This window comes from Tamandua tetradactyla, chromosome 3 (genome assembly GCF_023851605.1).
Source record: "Tamandua tetradactyla isolate mTamTet1 chromosome 3, mTamTet1.pri, whole genome shotgun sequence".
NCBI lineage: Eukaryota > Metazoa > Chordata > Mammalia > Pilosa > Myrmecophagidae > Tamandua > Tamandua tetradactyla.
In genome coordinates this window covers 129137045-129161153 of record NC_135329.1, presented here as the reverse complement: position 1 = coordinate 129161153, position 24109 = coordinate 129137045, and the positions used below count along the sequence as shown (strand labels likewise).

At 40.3% G+C, this 24109-nt stretch overlaps 1 protein-coding gene across 12 annotated transcripts in view; it reads right to left on the bottom strand.

The window, feature by feature from the left end:
- Window positions 1–24109, bottom strand: part of PKP4 (plakophilin 4) — a 291835-nt gene that overhangs the window by 11228 nt on the left and 256498 nt on the right. For all 12 annotated transcript variants that reach the window (XM_077153913.1, XM_077153914.1, XM_077153915.1 and 9 more), the window contains 6 exons: window positions 22576–22759; window positions 9947–10064; window positions 8310–8501; window positions 7948–8121; window positions 4770–4920; window positions 1210–1405 (listed from right to left, as the gene is read on the bottom strand). In XM_077153913.1, coding sequence (XP_077010028.1) covers window positions 1210–1405; window positions 4770–4920; window positions 7948–8121; window positions 8310–8501; window positions 9947–10064; window positions 22576–22759 — 1015 coding nt within the window. The remainder of the gene's footprint in view (window positions 1–1209; window positions 1406–4769; window positions 4921–7947; window positions 8122–8309; window positions 8502–9946; window positions 10065–22575; window positions 22760–24109) is intronic.

Here is a 24109-nt window from a genome sequence, read left to right as displayed (position 1 = left end):
CGGGGTTCTATTTTTATCTGCAATGTTTTATTTCCTTTAAAATAAAAAGGGGGTTGTGTACATTTATTATTAGGGAAATAAAAAAGAAAACAGATGCATGAGAAATAAAGGACCACACGAAAATGCAGCTAAAGGATGACAGATGTGGCTTCTGGGGGGTGAGCACATGAGTGTTTGCTATATCATTCTTATATTTTAGAGATTCCTTAAAAGTATAAACTGAAAGATTAGATGAGACATAGTAACTTCTGGCACTATCACTCAGGCAATTAATAAATATTTACTGAGCACCTATTATGGACCAGGTGTCATTCTAGATCCTGGTGACAGAGCAGTGAAACGAAAAAAGACAAAGTCCCTGCTCCTGGGGAGCTTGTTCTCTAGAGGGCAAATCTGATACTAGGGAAATACATAAATAACCCATCGGGGGAAATCGGTGCTATGAGGAGGAGGGAAAGTGGGGGACGAGGTGGCATTTACTATGGATCAAGGTAGCTGTTCTCCTGTCTCCTGTTGTTTCAGAGAAGGTGCCAGGCCTCTGTTTACCACTTCTTTGAACTAAGACGAAGATTCATTAATCTCACACTAAGGCAAATTTACAGTAGCTGCTATCACTCCATGACAAAAATCTATTTCTGCCACTAATTCTTTAATCCCTTCTTCTGCTGCTTCATCAATTAGGCATCACCTAGAAGCAGAGGGAAATATGTGACCCAAGCCCAGGGCACATCCAGAGGCTGCACGGCTGCCCCTGCTGCAGGGTGGTGATTTTAATATTCTGCTGGCACGCAGAATGAACTGATTGCAGAACTGAACATTTCAGAATATGTTTGTGCAGAATAGGACCTTAGGCCTGGAGCAGAGCCAATGGCACAAGGTAAGTGGTGCCCTTGGGTTCTCCTCATCATGGCATTTCTGAATCTCCCAGGGGTTGCTAGAATGATGAAGCTAGCAGAGCTAATGTGGCTTTACAGACAGAAGGAGTAGTAGATGTTACAATAAAGTAAGAACAAGAAAAGGGGCCATGTGCCAGAAAATGCCTCTCCCAGCGTAACAGGCTTTAACTGCTGGGGACTGCTTAGCTAATCTGCTGGTGAGCACAGAAGTAAATCCTTTCCAGTAGGAAATGCATCCTTGACAAAGGCCCTCATCCCAGGATGATCCCGTAAACAAGTACTGGGTGCCTGCCTCTCCTTGCAGCAGACTTGCCTGTCTCCTCTGCCTTTGGTTATATTCACCAGCTTTTCTATCCCTCCTGAGTCGGCCAGGGCCTTGGCGTTCTCCATGTTTTTGCTGGTGACCTCGTGCAGAGCGCAGCAGATGGCTGCCATGGTCTCATCGGACAGTATGCTGGGGCCATTGCCGCCGGGCAGCCGGTTGACCAGGTCTCGCATGGCGTATTTACCTGCCAAATGCAAAAAACTAAATTCTACTTTCAGTAAGTCTGAGCTTTTGTTGTTACTAAAGGATTCTGACAGTGTACAGTTTCTTAAAAATAAAACCCCAAAGGAACTGATAACAGAAGAAAAAAGAAAAGAAAAGAAAGAAAACCCATGGCAAGGGGGGAAAAATGACAAATAACTGGAAGGGGCAAGTTAACATTTACTGTAATGTCACTTGAAGAAATGGTTGGTTTATAAAACATAACTATAAATTACTGGAAGATAAAACTGGGGACACCAATCAAGTTGCTTTAGTTCAACTATTTTCAACGAAGAGTGAGAAAGAAAGGAATTATGATAGTACATTTAAATCTTTGTCTAATAGGAATATGCATCAAAAATACCATAAATTCCTCTTAAGACTTTTAAAAACTAATGTTTGGGGTGGTGTGACGGTGGCTCAGTGGCAGAATTCTCGTCTGCCATGCCGGAGACCCAGGTTCGATTTACAGTGCCTGCCCATGCAAAACAAACATACAAACAAACCTAATGTTTGAATCTATACCAACTAAGGCTACCAAATAATGCTTTCCTTAAGTCTACCTAATTTATGTTAAACTGGGTATGGTTTTACATTTTAATCATGCTGAGAGTGTACATCAGCCAATCTGACAACGTAGTTGTCAACCGTTACTTTCTTGAAAAGAAGACACAAGTAAAATTTTGTTATTAAAATTATGGGTATGTTATTTTCTGGGAGTAATGTAATAATAGTAATAAATTTCTTGATAGGACAGGACTGGGGGAGATCCAAGCTACTGAATCATGTCTTTAGAGATGCTCAATTTCTCTTACTCCTTTCCAGAAAGAGACTATCTTTAGCTTTTTCAATTTCAATTACCAACTGACAAATTAGAATAATTTCACTATAAACAAAAGATATTAATTGAAGCTCAAGTAAACAGTTCTTTCCTCCCCCCTGTGCTAATAATTGAGGGATGCTAAATGGCCTTTTTATTAAAGACCGATTTATACAAAATGGTAAGCAGTAAGAGACAGGCCCTGACTATATGCCTGCATAATTTATAGCATGTCAAAGGAAAGACTCTTGCTTAATCACAATAAACATTGTTATGAAGAATGGAAAAACAGTGATGACATTGTAGGGCCAGAAGATAAATGTGGTTTTGGTGAACAGATGATAGGTTAGCATCGGTGATTCTGAATACTCATGAATGACCAAAAGGTCCATGACAGGTAATTTGTCATCTTGCTAAGGCACAAGTTTAAATCGCACTCCCTGAGGCCTGGGATAGGGCAGCTCACTCCATCTGCCATGCCAGAGATCTGTGAATGAGCCTAGCAGTAACCCAGCTCTTGCAGCCCCACACAGCTGAGCTGGACTGACTTAGTTGCATGTGCAGTAACTTTTGTGAAGTGACATAACTTTGTTTCTTTATGTAAAACGGCTCTGAAAAGAAGATCCGTTGGTAGTGATGGAAGTGAGGAAAGAGTGAAGGGGTCTGAGAAAGTGAGGTTCTTAGAAACAGAAGTGCTGGGTAAATTAGAGTTAAATACTGAATCTGGGAGGGGCTCGGCCCTTACATCAGAGAAGGAATCTTTATGGGAGACAAGAAAAAGTGGTCCATGAAGCAGTTTGAGAGTGCTCTAGCTGGGGGGTAGAAATGCTCATCAATCTAGTGAAAATTAAAAAGGTGGTCAGGATATTCACAGAAAACACTGGAATGTACCAGGAGAATGCCAGGACTCTGTGCATTCCTTGTTCCCAAAGGGAACTCAGCTCCTGAGAATGTCAAGGATCAACAGTAGTGGCCCTAAACTTCTGCACTACTTGGTATCTTCTCCTGGCTGTGAAATGATGGGCCATAAAGATATATTTTGTCAACTATTTAGTTTTTTACATTAAGAACCTCCAAGGTTCTACATATTTCTTGTAATAAATTCAAACAATAAAGATGCATTAAAGATGACTAAAAACCACCTCTTTTGGGACCTAAAGAGGGTTCCTCTCAAGGAATTGTAAGAACTAACAGTTATAACATATCTATTAGAATCCGGCACAAACTGAATTTTGAAAATGGCATGGAAGATGCTCCTTTCCTCTAGAGGGGAAGATTTAGTGCAAAGGAGCATTGGATTAAGAGCGGGTTAATCTAGGCAATAATTAAAACTGTGACTTTGCTGTTGAGGAGCAAAGACAGAAATTAGCATTTATTGTTGGGATAATTCCCTGCCAGGCACCATGTGAGGGCCTTACATATAAGTTGACACAGTTACCTTCACAACAATTCTCTAAGGTAAATATTATTGTCTTCACTCTCTCTCTTTCTCATGGCAGGGGCATTTTGATACAGGTTCATTCTATATTCACACCAATCCACAGACCATCTCAAATTTCCCCTCCTTCTCCCTGACCTGTTATCTGCTATGGGACTGGTGCAGATGCAGAGCTTGGTGGTTCATAGGGGCTGCCTCAAACACTTTCATTCCATCTTCACAGCAAACCAGGCACCACCAGCTCCCTTGCAGTGATGGGGCAGTTTCCTTTCATTTTCTGTCTAGATGAAGGAATTGAGTCTGGGTGGGGTTATACAGGGTGCCTCAGGCTACACAACTGGTAAACAGCAGATCCAAGACTTAATCTGACTCTCCTGGACGGTTCCTGATCTTTTCTTTAACCCCGCACTGTGTTGGGACCTAGCAATGTGTGGGGCAGGGGCAGGACTAAGGGGAGGCAAGCAAGTTGCCTAGGGTGCAAAATTTAAGGAGGCTCTCCATTCCCTCCCTCTCTCAGGCTTATGCAGGTGCCAATTCTATACCTGCCTGAACCCAAGTGTCTCCTTAAGTTTTGTGTCTTGGGGGCCTTGCTTGCCTCAACCTCCTCCCAGCTCTGCCCTGGGGTGAAAATGGTCTTGGAACAGTGGCTCTGCCCTGGAATGGACAGTTACAGGACTCTGAGAGGGAAAAGCTAGGAATCACTAATGAGATTTATTTTTTTAATTAGAACATAGTAGTGTTTCTCTCAAAAATCCTAAAGGAAAAACTGATTTTTTTGTTGTTTCTCAGGAAACACACCTCTTTCAAGAAATAGACATCGAATCTATTAGGCAGTAGTGTAATGAAAAACTGAAATTGCTGGTATTTCTGAAAATTTATCTTCCCTGATCAGTGTTTAAGTAATGAGCTTGTCTCCTGCTGAAAAAGAATGGCCACGAAGGGCAGCAGCATAGGTACCCCAACATGCCAAAAAAGGGGATCAGAACTCAGTTAACAGTTTTAACATCATATTTTTATAAATCGAATGAAGAGTACCGTGAACATTGCAGTTCCTCTCCCTTTATCGTTCGCCTCGTCACCAGAACGTACCTATGAGCTCCTTATTGCGCACGTCTAGGGCCATGTTCCTCAAGGCGGTTGCTACCGAAGACACGACTCGATCGTTATCCATTCTCAGAAGCTCTACAAGGATGGGGAGCCCTTTTTCTTTTCGGACGGCCGCCCGGATGTATGCTGCAAACTAGGAAGCAAAATAAGGCAACAGAGTAGGATGAAACAGAGTTCAACTCTTCATATGTTACTGTCACCTTTTTAGGTGACAAAAGTTAGAAATAAAAGTTTCCCCAAAATGAATTAATAGATGAAATGTTCCTCTTTCATTGGAGATGAGATCTGTGATATCAGTAAAGAGAAAATAATAATTTGGGAGAAAGATAGGATGGGATGCCTGATTTAAAAAAAAATCCAAGCCTGAAAACCTCAAACCACCATCTGCCAGATATTTTTGTACAGAAGAGAAGGCAGTGATTGCTTTCTATCTTTTATACATAAACTTGATTAAGGAAGGATCATGGGCTGCCTTTGCAGTTGGCTCCATGCCAAGTCCGGAGGCTATAAATAGGATGGCAGAGACCGATCAGTGCATTATTAAGAGAACTTGTCTCTATCAAGTCATTTTTTTCTATATTCCTTTAACAATATTTAGAGTTCAGTGACCCGTCAAAAGAAATTGCTTGGAAAAATCTCTTGCCTCAGAAGAAAGGGAATTCTCCAGACACAAGGAGCATCTAATTCATACACACTGGCAAAAAAGAGAAAAGAATATTTGCATGCAAAATACTTTCCCATTCAAGGTTAGTGAGCTTATTTAAAGGAAAACAACTAGATGTCAAGAAATTCTTTTGTGAGTATGCAGCAGCTCTGTAGAGTGAGTCAGTCTGTGCACCATAGGAACTGGAAATGAACACTAAGTCACAGTGCAATAACAACAAAAATCCCCAAGGAACATTAGAAAATGGACCCTCAATCTTGTTTTGAGCTTTAAATCGACATTTTCACCAATGCAAATCATCTACAAAAAATTAGGATAATTGACAGATGTTGCTCATCAACCTCTAATACTTTCCTGTTTTGGCAAGTCATGAGGACAAAGGTTCCCCAATCTCTTATATTAGTTCACCACTCAGTTTCTCGACTACCAACAGAATACCTTATTTTAATACTGCAAATAAGAGGAAAAGATGCATTTCAAAGATTATATTAATAGTCTTCACATGGAAGGAATACTCTTATTTTCTGAATCAAGTGAAACCTACAGGGGAGGCTGTGAGGTAAAGCTGTAGAGATAAAGCACTAAGGCAGGTTTATCAACATCGCTCTATGAAACTGGCAAGAACAGAACAAACTGCTTCTGTCTCATCTAGAGACAGACCAGCCCAGTCCAGCCCAGGGCACCTCCCTCTGGGAAAATGACAGTTGTCACTCTTCCCCAAATAGCCTCTGATTTGATCACATCTGTGGCCATGATTATATTGTTTCCTTAATGAGGGTCCAATATTTGGATTTACTAGTTCAGATAATTTTCAAATCACCTAAATATAATGTTTATATTTTAAATGAGCTTGCCATCTAATTTTCATTCAGTAAATGATCCCAGAAATGAAATTCTAAACAACTCAAATCACAATGTTTTAATTACTGTCTTTTTATTATTGTCAAAATTTCCTGTGGTCACAGGAAGTTGGGTCTATAAAATAAACATTTATGGATGCTTACGTGCTGGGACTATCCTTGGTTCTCTGCATTTACTATCTCATTTGATCCTCAAAGTCACCTCCTGTGGTAGGTATTAATAATATCCCCATTTTACATATGAGGAGTTGGAAGACTGACTATAACTGAAGCCCCAGTTAGTAAGTAGAGAGACCAGGATTCAAAGCTGGGTGGCCTGGCCCCAGAGCCAGTGCCTAACCACTAAGCTATTGGCATTTTAATTAGGAACAAGAGAAATAACCACTTGGCCTAGCACTAGACCATAATTTATTGGTATATAACTACTATAGCAGCTGCCTGTGTGAAACTAATTGGTTTTACACTATTGTGGGTGATAGTGTAGCCAGAAGATTCTTATTTTGGGGAATTGGGTGGGAGAAGCAGCCCAAAACAGACATTAGAATAACTCTACTAAAATATAGTTGTCAGGAAATTTCTAGAGGCTGAAAGTGTTACAAAGACTATCTGGGAAGTTGGTAGAAACCATTTAAAAAGTTTTGAAAACCTGCTTATGGTGGTAACAGCAGGAGACTGCCTTCAATTCTCTGGCTGGCTAAAGAAGCAAAAGGAGTCAGACATCTACAAGTTTCCTATGGAAACTTCAGACACGTGTATGTACTGTGAGAGCCTGTGAGAGGAACAGTGGCTCCCATCTGGGCCTCCCCTTGCCCCACCCACTTGGCAATCGTGGACATTTGTAGTCTCGGCCCACACTGTCCTCTCTCTCAACTCACTCCCTCTCTCCTGCTTCTGTCCCCTTTATTGGGATGACTCCCCTACCTTCCAACCTTGAACTCTGCTTGATTTTACTCATCCTTTAAGATTACATGTGGATGTGACCGGGAGATTGTGAAAACCTTGTGTCTGATCCTCCTTTTATGAGTAAAAAATAGAGGTAATAAAGGGTAAAGAACTAGGTAGATTGAAATACCAGTGGTCGATGAGAGGGAGGAGTAATGGCTATGGGATGTATGAACCTTTTTCTTTTTATTTATTATTCTAGAGTGATGCAAATGTCCTAACAATGATCATGGTGATGAATACACAACTATGTGATGATACTGTGAGCCACTGATTGTATAATATGGTTGGACTACACATGTGTAGATAGTCTTAATCAAAATATGGGGGAAAAAAAGATTCCATGTGTGCAGCTCTACCTCTTCAAGAAATCTTCCTCATTCCCTCCTTTCCTTGCCTTTCCTGTATCCCAACTAGGGGAGGTAGAAGGTTAGATGCCCTCTTTCGAGATCCCACAGCACACACATTCTGTGGACTCCACCCTGTACTGATGGCATCTGTCCCTTTTCCTTACTAACCTTTGGGTTTTCATGGGGAAGGTTACACCATATTCATCTTTAGATCCCCACAGCCTACTGCTGCCTCCCTCTTTTTCACAGGCAAACTCTAAACAACCGTGCCCCTGTCACCATCACAGCTGGTCTGTATGGCTGCAAAACTGGCCCGAAATATGGACAAATGGAAGATATCTTACCTTCCAGTTGCCAGCAGAGAGGTTCTGAAGAGATCCAGCAGAGCCTTCCAAGGTGGCTGGGTTGGAACTTTCTGCTAGAAGAGTCAGATATGGTTTCACCACTGATGGATGCCACAGCATCTCAACCCCTTTGGGGGATTTCGACAGCCCTGGGATAGGCCCAACTCCATCCCACTGTAAAATAAACAGCATACATTAAATGGAAGCAAAATGAACTCAAAATCTCCAAAACTTCAACATATTCATCTTTGCTGGACTTAGCTATAGTTACAGAAAATGGTGTCATAAGAAAAAAATTTATCTTGCCAAATATGTGATTTCCTATTCCTGGAAAAATGAAACTTGTCAAATAAAGTGCTAACTTGATCCTCTTGTGGCGTCCTCTTTTTCTTTTTCTTTTTCTTTCCCCAGCAGCTTGGCTCGGAGTCTTTGCTGGGAGACTCTTTTCCCAGTAAGTCATCCAGTTCGTTCAGTCCCAGCAGCCGGGCCTGGGGGACCTCCAGCTCCAGCCGGTAGGACAGGTTCCTCAGGGTGCACACACAGTTCTCCACCGTCTGAAACCCAACACAGCATAGAATTGAAACCATCACAGCCCATCACTGCAAAATACTTCCTATACTACTGATATTAAATAAACTCAGAATAGAAAATTGCTACTTATTACTTATAGCAATCTGAAAAAATCTAAAGAAAGAATCATGATTTTGAAATTTTTCTGTGGGCTACCAAATGACATGGTACAGAACCATCTTTGGTACATCTTAGATCTGGTTTTATGTGGCCTAAAATATGCAAGGGTCCGGAAGAGAAAACGTCCACGTTTCTGCTTTAAGGCGCTGCAGTGGTAGAAATGTACCCACCATGCCAGAACCTCACTACCTGTCACGACTATGACGCCTCATGATGACAACAGGTGCCACCAATTCCCTTCCTGGGAACAGCCCTTACTCAGGTCCAATCTTGCCTCGTCCTTCAATCACCCAGCTGTCCCCTCCCTGTGTGGAATTCTCTGTGCTCTTTCACTGCTGAAATTTTGACTTCTGGACCAGGTCTTTTGCATCTTGAGGTTTATATCACATCTCTAATTGAGAGCAACTGTCACTTCAATTCAGAATGTCTAAATCCAGTTCAGTGTTTGCTCAGCAACCACCCTCCCAGAGTGTCTATTCTCTGCAATGGCACCAGCAGATCTTTGGTTCAATAAGGCTTAAATAAAAAACTGTCTGTAATAAAAAACTGTCTGTCACTTCCCCTGCCCCTTCTTGTGTTTAAGAGCCATCATTCTTTTCTCAAATTCATCTTTAAAACACAAGACTTACTTATGGACTCTCCTAGTCAAAGCCATCCCAAACATTATGTACCTTGCTGGCCTTGGAACACCTGAAACTTTTAGTTTTTGATTCCTGTTTCTTCCCACCTTACTCATCCCTGTCCCTGGGACAGATCCCAGATAGTTGTCAAAAGTGATGGGCATAATGACCTGTCCTAGGGCAGGGATGGAAGAAACAGGAGGGAGAGAAAAAGATCAACATCCGTAGAAAGGTGCATGAAAAAGTTGGTGCTGGGCGTGGGGAGCTGTGGATGTTCCTGGGGGGAGAAGGGCAGAGAGGTTGAGGGGACTATAGTGCCTTGGTTAGGAACCTTTCCTCAGTAGATACTCAAATACAGCTAGTGCTAATTCTAGAAGTAGGAGATACAGAATTGGAGAAAACAGCAGCAGGGGCCATCAGCTTGAGAAGGAGCCAGGCCCACGCTATGCTGGACGAGGTCCTGTTAGCACCACTGAGTCATTTTGTGTTAATGTTTTTAAGGCTATTTTTGCAAGTTGCCGTGTACCTACTAACTTGTGATTTTTGGAGGACTCTCCCTTTGACCTGGAATGTAGCCTACTGAAGAGGAAAGGCTCAAGAATTTCAGAATCAACAGCATGCAAATAGTGGCATGAGGCAGCCATGGTCATCTGCCACTGTGCCCTTCACACTGGCGGGCAGGCACTGACCTTGCTGTCGTAATCAGATGTGTTCACGCATGTGTGGATCACGTACAGCAGCGAGTCCACCAGCCCGTCACAGGAACGCATTTGCTTCCGTGCCTCCTCCCCTGCCGAGCTGAGGTTCCTAAATGAGTGGAGATACATGGAAGCTGCTGAGATGAACAACTTCCTCATTAGTTGTATCTCCTCATCTTAAAGAGCTGAGAGAATGGGGAGCAGAAAAAAGCTTGAGAAGGCATTTGAGAGCATGCATTTTACCACATCAGTAGTTCACTATAATGAGCTCTCTGGTAGACAGACAAATAGAAAGGAACCTGGTATCTGAATTTCTACTCTGAAGACCTGTTGCTTTCCTACCTCAGGATGTAATTCCTTTGGGGCCTATCTTCCTCATTATGTAAAAAGGGGAAAATTACAATAACATACTCATAAGCTTGTGAGGAATGAGTTACTGCATATAAAACAATTCACAAAGTAGAAACAATTGTTGTTAATTTCAAGCTTGATTAACCTCCTTCTTAGGCCATGAGCTCCTTGCTGGCCCGTGTCTACCATGGTGTTTGGCGTACAGTAAGTGATCATGAAATGCTTCTTGAATGAACAGAGAAAACATATCACTTCTGAAACATCTCAAATTAAATATGCTACAATTTTTCTCACTTTTCCAGTTATAAACATCCCTAAACTGTTTCTTAATCTCATTCATATTTACATTTTGCATATTAACTTGCCTGCATAAGTTGATACTGAGAAGGAACCCAATAACAAGGGTTGTAGGTTAATTGTAGGCTGATTCTTTTTTGTTTGTTTGTTTTAAATATTTTTTTTCTTTAATTAAGAGTTTTTTTTCTTTTTTTTATTAATTAAAAAAAGAATTAACAAAACAATTAGAAATCATTCCAATCTACATGTACAATCAGTAATTCTTAATAACATCACATAGTTGCATATTCATCATTTCTTAGTACATTTGCATCGATTTAGAAAAAGAAATAAGACAACAGAATAAGAATTAAAACAATAATAGAAAGAAAAAAAAAAACAAAAACAAAAAACCTATACCTCACATGCAGCTTCATTCAGTGTTTTAACATAATTGCATTACAATTGGGTAGTATTGTGCTGTCCATTTCTGAGTTTTTATATCCAGTCCCGTTGTACAGTCTGTATCCCTTCAGCTCCAATTATCCCTTCTCTTTTTTTTTTTTTAATTAACGGAAAAAAAGAAATTAACCCAACATTTAGAGATCATACCATTCTACATATGCAATCATTAATTCTTAACATCATCACATAGATGCATGATCATCATTTCTTAGTACATATGCATTGGTTTAGAAGAACTAGCAATGTAACTGAAAAAGATATAGAATGTTAATATAGAGAAAAAAATAAAAGTAATAATAGTAAAATCAAAACAAAACAAAACAAAACAAAACAAAAACCTATAGCTCAGATGCAGCTTCATTCAGTGTTTTAACATGATTACTTTACAATTAGGTATTATTGTGCTGTCCATTTTTGAGTTTTTGTATCTAGTCCTGTTACACCGTCTGTATCCCTTCAACTCCAATTGGCCATTATCTTACCCTGTTTCTACCTCCTGCTGGACTCTGTTATCAAGAACATATTCCAAATTTATTCTCGAATGTCTGTTCACATCAGTGGGACCATACAGTATTTGTCCTTCAGTTTTTGGCTTGACTCACTCAGCATAATGTTCTCTAGGTCCATCCATGTTATTACATGCTTCATAAGTTTATCCTGTCTTAAAGCTGCATAATATTCCATCGTATGTATATACCACAGTTTGTTTAGCCACTCTTCTGTTGATGGAGATTTCGGCTGTTTCCATCTCTTTGCAATTGTAAATAACGCTGCTATAAACATTGGTGTGCAAATGTCCGTTTGTGTCTTTGCCCTTAAGTCCTTTGAGTATATTCCCAGCAATGGTATTGCTGGGTCGTATGGCAATTCTATATTCAGCTTTTTGAGGAACCGCCAAACTGCCTTCCACAGTGGTTGCACCCTTTGACATTCCCACCAACAGTGGATAAGTGTGCCTCTTTCTCCGCATCCTCTCCAGCACTTGTCATTTTCTGTTTTGTTGATAATGGCCATTCTGGTGGGTGTGAGATGATATCTCATTGTGGTTTTGATTTGCATTTCTCTAATGGCCAGGGACATTGAGTATCTCTTCATGTGCCTTTTGGCCATTTGTATTTCCTCTTCTGATAGGTGTCTGTTCAAGTCTTTTTCCCATTTTGTAATTGGGTTGGCTGTCTTTTTGTTGTTGAGATGAACAATCTCTTTATAAATTCTGGATACTAGACCTTTATCTGATATATCATTTCCAAATATTGTCTCCCATTGTGAAGGCTGTCTTTCTACTTTCTTGATGAAGTTCTTTGATGCACAAAAGTGTTTAATTTTGAGGAGTTCCCATTTATTTATTTCCTTCTTCAGTGCTCTTGCTTTAGGTTTAAGGTCCATAAAACCGCCTCCAGTTGTAAGATCCATAAGATATCTCCCAACATTTTCCTCTAACTGTTTTATGGTCTTAGACCTAATGTTTAGATCTTTGATCCATTTTGAGTTAACTTTTGTATAGGGTGTGAGAGATGGGTCTTCTTTCATTCTTTGGCATATGGATATCCAGTTCTCTAGGCACCATTTATTGAAGAGACTGCTCTGTCCCAGGTGAGTTGGCTTGACTGCCTTATCAAAGATCAAATGTCCATAGATGAGAGGGTCTATATCTGAGCACTCTATTCGATTCCATTGGTCGATATATCTATCTTTATGCCAATACCATGCTGTTTTGACCACTGTGGCTTCATAATATGCCTTAAAGTCAGGCAGCGCGAGACCTCCAGCTTCGTTTTTTTTCCTCAAGATGTTTTTAGCAATTCGGGGCACCCTGCCCTTCCAGATAAATTTGCTTATTGGTTTTTCTATTTCTGAAAAATAAGTTGTTGGGATTTTGATTGGTATTGCATTGAATCTGTAAATCAATTTAGGTAGGATTGACATCTTAATTATATTTAGTCTTCCAATCCATGAACACGGTATGCCCTTCCATCTATTTAGGTCTTCTGTGATTTCTTTTAGCAGTTTTTTGTAGTTTTCTTTATATAGGTTTTTTGTCTCTTTAGTTAAATTTATTCCTAGGTATTTTATTCTTTTAGTTGCAATTGTAAATGGGATTCATTTCTTGATTTCCCCCTCAGCTTGTTCATTACTAGTGTATAGAAATGCTACAGATTTTTGAATGTTGATCTTGTAACCTGCTACTTTGCTGTACTCATTTATTAGCTCTAGTAGTTTTGTTGTGGATTTTTCCGGGTTTTCGACGTATAGTATCATATCGTTTGCAAACAGTGATAGTTTTATTTCTTCCTTTCCAATTTTGATGCCTTGTATTTCTTTTTCTTGTCTAATTGCTCTGGCTAGAACCTCCAACACAATGTTGAATAATAGTGGCGATAGTGGACATCCTTGTCTTGTTCCTGATCTTAGGGGGAAAGTTTTCAATTTTTCCCCATTGAGGATGATATTAGCTGTGGGTTTTTCATATATTCCCTCTATCATTTTAAGGAAGTTCCCTTGTATTCCTATCTTTTGAAGTGTTTTCAACAGGAAAGGATGTTGAATCTTGTCGAATGCCTTCTCTGCATCAATTGAGATGATCATGTGATTTTTCTGCTTTGATTTGTTGATATGGTGTATTACATTAATTGATTTTCTTATGTTGAACCATCCTTGCATACCTGGGATGAATCCTACTTGGTCATGATGTATAATTCTTTTAATGTGTTGTTGGATACGATTTGCTAGAATTTTATTGAGGATTTTTGCATCTGTATTCATTAGAGAGATTGGTCTGTAGTTTTCTTTTTTTGTAATATCTTTGCCTGGTTTTGGTATGAGGGTGATGTTGGCTTCATAGAATGAATTAGGCAGTTTTCCCTCCACTTCAATTTTTTTGAAGAGTTTGAGGAGAATTGGTACTAATTCTTTCTGGAACGTTTGGTAGAATTCACATGTGAAGCCATCTGGTCCTGGACTTTTCTTTTTAGGAAGCTTTTGAATGACTAATTCAATTTCTTTACTTGTGATTGGTTTGTTGAGGTCATCTATGTCTTGTTGAGTCAAAGCTGGTTGTTCATGTCTTTCCAGGAACCCGTCCATTTCCTCTAAATTGTTGTATTTATTAGTGTAAGGTTGTTCATAGTATCCTGTTATTACCTCCTTTATTTCTGTGAGGTCAGTAGTTATGTCTCTTCTTCCATTTCTGATCTTATTTATTTGCATCCTCTCTCTTCTTCTTTTTGTCAATCTTGATAGGGGCCCATCAATCTTGTTGATTTTCTCATAGAACCAACTTCTGGTCTTATTGATTTTCTCTACTGTTTTCATATTTTCAATGTCATTTATTTCTGCTCTGATCTTTTTTATTTCTTTCCTTTTGCTTGCTTTGGGATTAGTTTGCTGTTCTTTCTCCAGTTCTTCCAATTGAACAGTTAATTCCTGCATTTTTGCCTTTTCTTCTTTTCTGATATAGGCATTTAGGGCAATAAATTTCCCTCTTAGCACTGCCTTTGCTGCATCCCATAAGTTTTGAAATGTTGTGTTTTCATTTTCATTTGCCTCGAGGTATTTACTAATTTCTCTTGCAATTTCTTCTTTGACCCACTCGTTGTTTAAGAGTGTGTTGTTGAGCCTCCAGGTATTTGTGAATTTTCTGGCATTCCGCCTATTATTGATTTCCAACTTCATTCCTTTATGATCCGAGAAAGTGTTGTGTATGATTTCAATCTTTTTAAATTTGTTAAGACTTGCTTTGTGACCCAGCATATGGTCTATCTTTGAGAATGATCCATGAGCACTTGAGAAAAAGGTGTATCCTGCTGTTGTGGGATGTAATGTTCTATAAATGTCTGTTAAGTCTAGCTCCTTTATAGTAATATTCAGATTCTCTATTTCTTTATTGATCCTCTGTATAGATGTTCTGTCCATTGATGAGAGTGGGGAATTGAAGTCTCCAACTATTATGGTATTTGTGTCTATTTCTCTTTTCAGTGTTTGCAGTGTATTCCTCACGTATTTTGGGGCATTCTGGTTCGGTGCGTAAATATTTATGATTGTTATGTCTTCTTGCTTAATTGTTCCTTTTAATAGTATATAGTGTCCTTCTTTGTCTCTTTTAACTGTTTTACATTTGAAGTCTAACTTGTTGGATATTAGTATAGCCACTCCTGCTCTTTTCTGGTTGTTATTTGCATGAAATATCTTTTCCCAACCTTTCACTTTCAACCTATATTTATCTTTGGGTCTAAGATGTGTTTCCTGTAGACAGCATATAGAAGGATCCTGTTTTTTAATCCATTCTGCCAATCTATGTCTTTTGATTGGGGAATTCAGTCCATTAACATTTAGTGTTATTACTGTTTGGATAATATTTTCCTCTACCATTTTGCCTTTTGTATTATATATATCATATCTGACTTTCCTTCTTTCTACACTCTTCTCCATACCTCTCTCTTCTGTCTTTTCGGTTCTGACTCTAGTGCTCCCTTTAGTATTTCTTGCAGAGCTGGTCTCTTGGTCCCAAATTCTCTCAGTGACTTTTTGTCTGAGAATGTTTTAATTTCTCCCTCATTTTTGAAGGACAATTTTGCTGGATATAGGAGTCTTGGTTGGCAGTTTTTCTCTTTTAGTAATTTAAATATATCATCCCACTGTCTCCTAGCCTCCATGGTTTCTGCTGAGAAATCTACACATAGTCTTATTGGGTTTCCCTTGTATGTGATGGATTGTTTTTCTCTTGCTGCTTTCAAGATCCTCTCTTTCTCTTTGACCTCTGACATTCTAACTAGTAAGTGTCTTGGAGAACGCCTATTTGGGTCTAATCTCTTTGGGGTGCGCTGCACTTCTTGGATCTGTAATTTTAGGTCTTTCATAAGAGTTGGGAAGTTTTCAGTGAAAATTTCTTCCATTAGTTTTTCTCCTCCTTTTCCCTTCTCTTCTCCTTCTGGGACACCCACAACACGTATATTTGTGCGGTTCATATTGTCCTTGAGTTCCCTGATACCCTGTTCAAATTTTTCCATTCTTTTCCCGATAGTTTCTGTTTGTTTTTGGAATTCAGATGTTCCATCCTCCAAATCACTAATTCTATCTTCTGTCTCTTTGAATCTATCATTGTAGGTATCCATTGTTTTTTCTATCTTTTCTACTTTGTCCTTCACTTCCATAAGTTCTGTGATTTGTTTTTTCAGTTTTTCTATTTCTTCTTTATGTTCAGCCCATGTCTTCTTCATGTCCTCCCTCAATTTATCGATTTCGTTTTTGAAGAGGTTTTCCATTTCTGTTCGTATATTTAGCATTAGTTGTCTCAGCTCCTGTATCTCATTTGAACTACTGGTTTGTTCCTTTGACTGGGCCATATTTTCAATTATTTGAGTGTGATCCGTTATCTTCTGTTGGCGTCTGTGCATTTAGACAGATTTCCCTGGGTATTGGATCCAAAAGTTTGGAAGATTTTTCTGTGAAATCTCTGGGTTCTGTTTTTCTTATCCTGCCCAGTAGGTGGCGCTCGTGGCACACGTTTGTCTGCGGGTCCCACCAGTAAAAGGTGCTGTGGGACCTTAAACTTTGGAAAACTCACGCCGTCTGGGGGGGTTCGCTAGCCGAAGCGGCTTGAGCCGGCCCGGGGTCCGAACGCAGGGAGGGTTGCTGGTCGCCGTAGCCCGGGAAAGAGCCCGTCCGAATTTCCTAGTCGGCCCTGGGCGACAAGCGTGGCGGGAGGGCGCCAGCGGCAGCGGCCCGCCTGAGAGAGTGCACGTTCCCCGGGAGTCACGGGTTTGGAAGGGGCCTCCCCCACCCGTCACCGTTCTCCACGGCCTGGGGATTTCCGATCCAATTCTCTCAGTTGGTCCGGGGGGCTGTGCGTGGTGTGGGCGCCAGCCACCTTAGTTTCAGGGGACCGCCTCTCCAATTCTCCCAGCCGGCCCGGGAAGGGGGAAGGGAGTAACTCCGGCCGCTTGCCGCCCCGCCCGGTGAGGCCCGCGCGCCTCGGCGATCTCACCCGAGCTGCTTTTCTCAGCCAGCCAGCCGTTCCAGGATGGGGTACGCTGTCTTTTTTATCTCTGTTGTGGCTTTGGGCGCTTTCTGTATTGTTTCTACTCCCCTAGTAGGTGTCCTGGAGAAGAAACTAAGATCCGCGCGTCTTACTAAGCCGCCATCTTCTGTTTTAAATATTTTCATTGACGAATCTTCACACATATACATTCCACACATGGTGTACAATTAATCACTCACAATATCATCACATAGTTGTATATTCATCACCATGATTATTTTTAGAACATTTGTATCACTCAGAAAAAGAAATAAGAAGAAAAAACTCATACATACCATACCTCTCACCCCTCCCTCTCATTGACCACTAGTGTTTCCATCTACCCAATTTATTTTGCCCTCATACTCAGACATCCCCTTCGCTTACCGCTCCCTCATTGACCTACAGTATTTTAATCCATTCAATTTATTTTACCCTTTATCCTCACTATTATTTATTTTTTATCCATAGTTTTTTATTCATCTGTTCATATCCTGGATAAAAGGAGCATCAGACACAAGGTTTTCACAATCACGGTCACATTGTAAAAGCTATATCTTTATACAATTGTCTGCAAGAATCAAGGGAATACAGCTCAACAGTTTCAGGTACTTACCTCCAGCCACTCTAACATACCATAAACTAAAAAGGGATATCTGTATAATGCATAAGAATAACCTCCAGGATAACCTCTCAACTCGGTTTGAAATCTCTCAGCCACTGAAACTTTATTTGGTCTCTTTTCTCTCTTCCCCCTTTTGGTCAAGAAGGATTTCTCAATCCCATGATGCCGGGTCCTGGCAAATCCCAGGAGTTCTATCCCATGTTGCCAGGGAGATTTATACCCCTGGGAGTTATGTCCCACATAGGGGGAGGGCACTGAGTTCATCTGCCAAGTTGGCTTAGAGAGAGAGGCCACATCTGAGCAACCAAAGAAGTTCTCTGGGGGGTGACTCTTAGACATAATTATAAGTAGGCTTAGCCTATCCTTTGCTGGAGTAAGCTTCATAGGGATAAACCCTAAGACTGAGGGCTCAGCCTATTGATTTGGTTGTCCCCACTGCTTGCAAGAATAACAGAAATTCTCCAAATGGGGAAGCTGGATATTTTCTCCTTTCTTCCTAGCCCCTCAAGGAGACTTTGCAAATACTCCTTTATTCACTGCCCAAATTACTCTGGGACTTATCAGGAAACCACACTATTCTGTACAAACCAATAAGCTCTCAGGTCCTAGTCAAGATTCCATGTACTTATGGTGTTCAACTAAACTGACCATACAAGTTAAATTAGGTAATACGCTACCCAAAATATAAATTTTGTACCAAATAAAGATCCCTCTCTCTGGTCTCACATAAAAGTTGAAGTTTTAAAATATGGATGACATCATCCTTTACCCAGTATTCTGATATACCACAGTCCTATCTAGATCAGCTTCATTCATATCTGGAGTTGAAGTCTGATCCCTTTTTCAATTTTTTCAACAGTTCCTGTATGGGGTAGTGCTGACTTTCATAGCTTCAGAGCTCTAACTCTGAGTCTCAGGTGTCACATAAAAGTTTCAGGGAATGACCAAGTTATATACAAATAGTTCAGTATTTCAGAACAGTTACAACTCCTGAATATATGTGACTACTGTAAGAGCTTATAATCTAGGACCCTTTACAATAGGCCCCAACTTGATTACCTTTGCTCTTGATTTCAGTTCACCAAGTCTTTATATTATAGTTAGTCCATATGAGTGAGGCATGGTAATACTTGTCTTTTTGTTTCTGACAATTCCTTCAACATATGGTCCTTAAGTTTCATTCACCTAGTTGTATGCCTCACAACTTCATTCCATCTTGCAGCCACTCAGTAGTCCGTTGTATGTACACACTATAGTTTCCCCTTCCATTCCTCAGTTATTATATCCTTAGAGCACCTCTATCCATTGCAAATCGTGAACAGTGCTGCCATAAACACCAGTGTGCAAATGTCCATTCATGTCCCCACACTTAGTTCCTCCAGGTAAATATGGAGTAATGGGATTGCAAGATTCCATCCCATTGAGGTGGCAACTCCACCTCTAGTGTCCTGTGGAACCACCACGCTGCCCTGCAAGGGGCTGCACCTCTCAGTTTCCCTACCAGAGTTAATACATACATCTCTTTCTCCATATTTTCTCAAGCACTTGCTTCTCTCTGTTCTTTTTTTTTGGCTTTTAAAAAAGGGAATTTATGAAGCTGCAAGTTTACAGTTCTAAGGCTGTGAAATGTCTAAATTAAGGCACCAACGAGAGGTTACCTTTACTCAAGAAAGGCCAATAGAGTTCGGGGATTCTCTCTCAGCTGGGAGGGCACATGGCGACATCTGCTACCTTTCTCTCCCAGCTTCCTGTTTCATGATGAAGTCGGGGGTGGGGGGGTTGGTTCCTTCTTCATCTCCAAAGGTTTCTGGCTGTGCAGGCTCTGTTGGTTCTGGTGGCTCTGAAGTTTTTTTTTTTTAAATGGTTCCCTATTAAAAGGCTCCAGTAAGCAACCTCACCTTAAATGGGTGGAGACATAACTCCTTGGGAACCATGTAACCAAAAGTTACTACCGACAATTGGGTGGTCAGAACTCCATGGTAACAATCAAAAGCTCCCACCCAGCAATACTGAATGAGGAGTAAAGGACATGGCTTTTCTGGGGTACATAATTTCAAACCGGCACAGTCTCCAAATCTTCCTCTCCTTATAAGGACACCTGGCACTAGATTTAGGGCCCGCTCTAATTCAATACGATCTCATCTTAACTTGATCACATCTGCCCAGACCCTATTTCCAAAAGGTCACATTCATGGGTACCAGGGGTTGTTAGGACTGCTACATGTCTTTTTTTTTTTTTTTTTTTTTAATATTTTTATTATAAAAATGAACATTCTTGACATGTTACAATCAATGGCTCACAATATCATCTCACAGTTGTGTACACATCACCATGATCATTTTTTGAACTTTTGTATCTCTCTAGCAACAGAAAGAAAAAAGAAAGAAAAAAACTCATACATGCCATACCCTTTACCACTCCTTTTCATTGACCACTAATATTTCAATCTACTCTATTTTAACCTTTGTTCCCCTGATTATTTATTTCTTACATGCATTTTTTCTTGTTCATTTTTAAACAGTTTTATTCTCACATCATACAATCCAACCTCAGTAAACAGACATACCTCTGCCACCATAATCTACATGAAGATATTCTGAAGGCTGATTTTTTACTTCTAAAACTTAGACTGGATAAAGAAGATTTGGAATGACTTTTCTCTTTAGTTTTTCTGGGGGCAGGAAAGACTTGGTCACCTGTGGTCTCTCCTCTGCTTTTATTTCATGCTACCTCTTATCAGCCCACCATGGCTGCCTCTTCCTTTCCTCTCTGGACTTTGGGATACCACATGCCTCTAGTCTTCTTCCCATCTTGCTGCCTCCTTCTCAGTTTCCTCTGCCTCCAGGAACGCCTCTGGCTCTATTTCAGTCCCTTCTTGTCTTTATCGTTATACTCTCCTAGGTGACTTCTTTCTGTCTCTTGGTTTTAACACAACCTGAGAGCCCGTGGATCCCAAGTGTCTATCCTTAGCTCTGACCTCTCTCTAGAACCCCAGACTCATTTATCCAACTGTTTTCTTGACACAATTAGAGATGTCTAATTAGACATCTCAAGATGGACATGACCAATAGAACTTTCAACTGCTCACGCTCTACAGCCTTTCTTTTCCCTCTCTCTTATCTCATCAACAGCACCTCCATACACCCAATCGACCAAAGCTCTAGGTGTTATCCTTGTTTCCTCACCTCTTGTATCAGCAAGTCTTGTTAGCTCTTCCTCCAAAAACAACCCAAGCCTGCCTACTTCTTCCCAGCTCCTAGTCTAGGTTACTTCATCATTCACCTCGATCACAGGCCATTGCCACTGCCTTTACTTTTGTCTATACTCAGTTTTCTACATTGCAGCCCAAAACTGTCTGTATCATTCCCCTACCTGAAACCTTCCAATGGTTTTCCTTCACACTTGGAATAAAATGCAAACTCTTCTTCCAATTTACAACATCCTCCATAATCTGGCAGGAGGGCACATGCTGGCCCTTGTCTATTAAGCTTCAGCTACAAGCTTCTTCCTGCCCAGAGCCTTCATGCTGACTGTTTCCTTAGCCTAGAATGCTGGCCCTCTGCTGACCCCCACCCCTCCATGAGTGGCTCCTTTTGTCATTCAGATGTCAGCTTAAATAACTACCTGATAACTCTATATCATCCTTATTTATTTACTAGATAGCATCTATTGCTATTTCTTTACTTGTTTGTCTTCCCCAATAGAACGTAGTTCCATCAGTACAGGGACCTAGTCTGTTTTGTTCATCATGGATTTCCAAGGACCTAGACTGCTGCCTGGTACACAGAAGGCTTTCACCAAGTGCTGTTAGCCTCTGAACCACTGGAAGAGAGTCTGAGGGTGTGTCTGGTCTCTGGGCTGTCCCTGAAACCTTGTGGGCTGGCTAAGGAATGACAGAGCCTCCCTGGTTCCAGGTGTGGGGAGAGTCTAATATGACACTTTCCTGTGAGTTGCACATCTGAATTACAAGGAGCCAGCCTGTTGTTCAGGATCCTGATTCTCAGTACCCTCTCTCTCTACCCATCCCCACCGTGTTCTAGCCGAAGGGGCCCACAGTCACCTGTTATCACAGTGGAAGGCTTCAGAGAGCGGCAACCCTTCCTCCAGCTCTCTCAAGCCCTCTGCAGTAGAGCTGCTTTTGTCCTGGATGGCGTGCTTGGCAGTGCCCACTCAAAGCACTTTACACTACACTAAGCACTTTACAAGTGCGTCATGCTGGCTCCTCACAACTCTGAGATGGGATTACCATCCCCATTTTAAAAGATAAGGAAACTGAGGCTTGGAGCTGAGGCTGGAAGCTAGGCTGTCTGAAGTCAAAGCCCACTCTCCTCATCACTATGCCCTAAGGCTTCTGTTCAGATTTCCACGACACTGAAAGGTTGGGAGACAGGGAAGAATTGAGCCAGTGAGTGCTATAGCAAATAATACACAATATGCACACTTAAAGGAGGCTTTATGGATTCTAAACGCTAAGGGTGATGACTAAAAATTGGTATTTGGGGTCATTTTCATTTATTTATAAATCTCAAATGATTTATATCCTTTTAAAGGTATTTTAATGATCGTGTTTTGAATTTAAACAAACAAGAATGTAAACAATTTAAAATCAGAATGTGAAAATCCAAAAAATGCTATTCAAGTGGAGAACATTGGAATTTTGGCAGTGAAAGGGCCTTTCTGAATAATATTGTCACAGAAGTGAAATTTACAAGATAATGTCATTAAGATCATAAATCTATATTCATGTTTCCCTCACAGGATTAAAAAATATAGTGGCCTAAATGCTGAAACAAAACTAGAAACATACATATCAATAAAGTTTTCCTAAAATTAATTTACCTATATGACACATTCTTTAACCACAAAATAAATTAAGAAGAATTTACCTTAAGCAACCTGTTGTGTTACGCAGAACTAGTGAAGTCTGAAATTTAATTTTATGATCATCATCAAAAGAAGAGTTATTCCATCCAGAATGTGGAACTATCACAGTGTTTGTTAAGGTTGAGAGAGCATCTCGAATGATTGTCATCTTTACGGCATCACATGAGGATAAATTCCAAAGAACTCCTAAAAGAGAGAGAGAGAAAGATTAAAAAAAATCAAATTATCATTTAGATCTTATAGTTTCAAGAGTAAAACAGATAAATATATAAGCCCCAGCAGAAGTGAACTCATGCTATTCCAAGTCTAACCTATGGTCTATATTTGCAAACTGGTGAGGGGTGAATCCCTAATAAGTATTGAGTGAACACATGTGAGCTTCTGGTGGTATAGTTTAAGATTTAATATTCTGTCCTGCAAATTCCATGTATCTATTAGGCAAGATGACTGTGGATTTTGCAAAGCAAATTAAGACTTACACTGTCATTCACGGCACCAAACCCTACATTCAATGTTCTATGTGACAAACCAGTTTCTAGAATTTAATACTGGAAAGAACTTCTCTCTCAAGAGATTGGTATTTAAAAATTTTTTTTATCATGCTTCCTTTTCTTACCTCTGCTACTAGGAGGCTCAGGTTTAAACATAATGGTTGTGGTAACTTCATTGGGACAGATGATTGTTATATTTGCTTTTTCTTCCTTATTTAGACAAGGTTTAAAAATTTTTATTTCCACTTTAAGAGTTTTACTACCATATGCTTTAGAAGTACAAGTTATTGTCGTTCCTTTTTGGATATAGATGAGATGAAGAATAAATGAAAAATACCCATATTATAACTCATATCAAGATTAGGAGGACAACAGACTTTAAATGTAGTTTATGTGAGTGTTATTTAAATTGATAATAATTTTAGAGGATCTTAATTTCTGTTTCAACTATGAGATGTGTTAAATTACTGTTTTAACATGTTTTCTAATAACAACTCTTTTAAATTAGAGGAAATTTAAGGTTATAGGTGCCCTAAGGTCACTTTCACCTCAATGCATTTTCCTGAATAAGAGGTAAGGAGGTAGAGAGATGGTGCAGCTGGTTTTCTCTGCCCTGAAGAACTTCAGAGCCCTATGCTCCTGATGCATCCTTGGCAAGGAGCACAAGTCTGTACAGTGCTTTTTAGCACTATCAACACACAAAAATGCTTTGGCCCTGCAGACTGAGAAGGAGTTGGTAAAATCCATCTATGTCCACAGGAGTGTGTCAGGCTTATGAACATTCTGGTTTGAGAGTGTGGGGGCAGGGAGAAGGTGGAGAACTGCTGCGCCAGTGAGTCGTGCCTGGAGGAGCCAGCCGAGCTTCATCTCTGAAAGCACCTAGAAACTGCCTGCTCAGCCTTGGCGTTGCCAGGCCCCGCTTTGTAAAGGAGGAGGTATTAGAGCTGACAGCAACTTTTCCTTTTGGAGGAAAGTGAGATAGAAGCAAAGTGCGAGAACTGAAGTGGAATGACAACAAAATCTCTAAACCTCTGAGTATAAATTG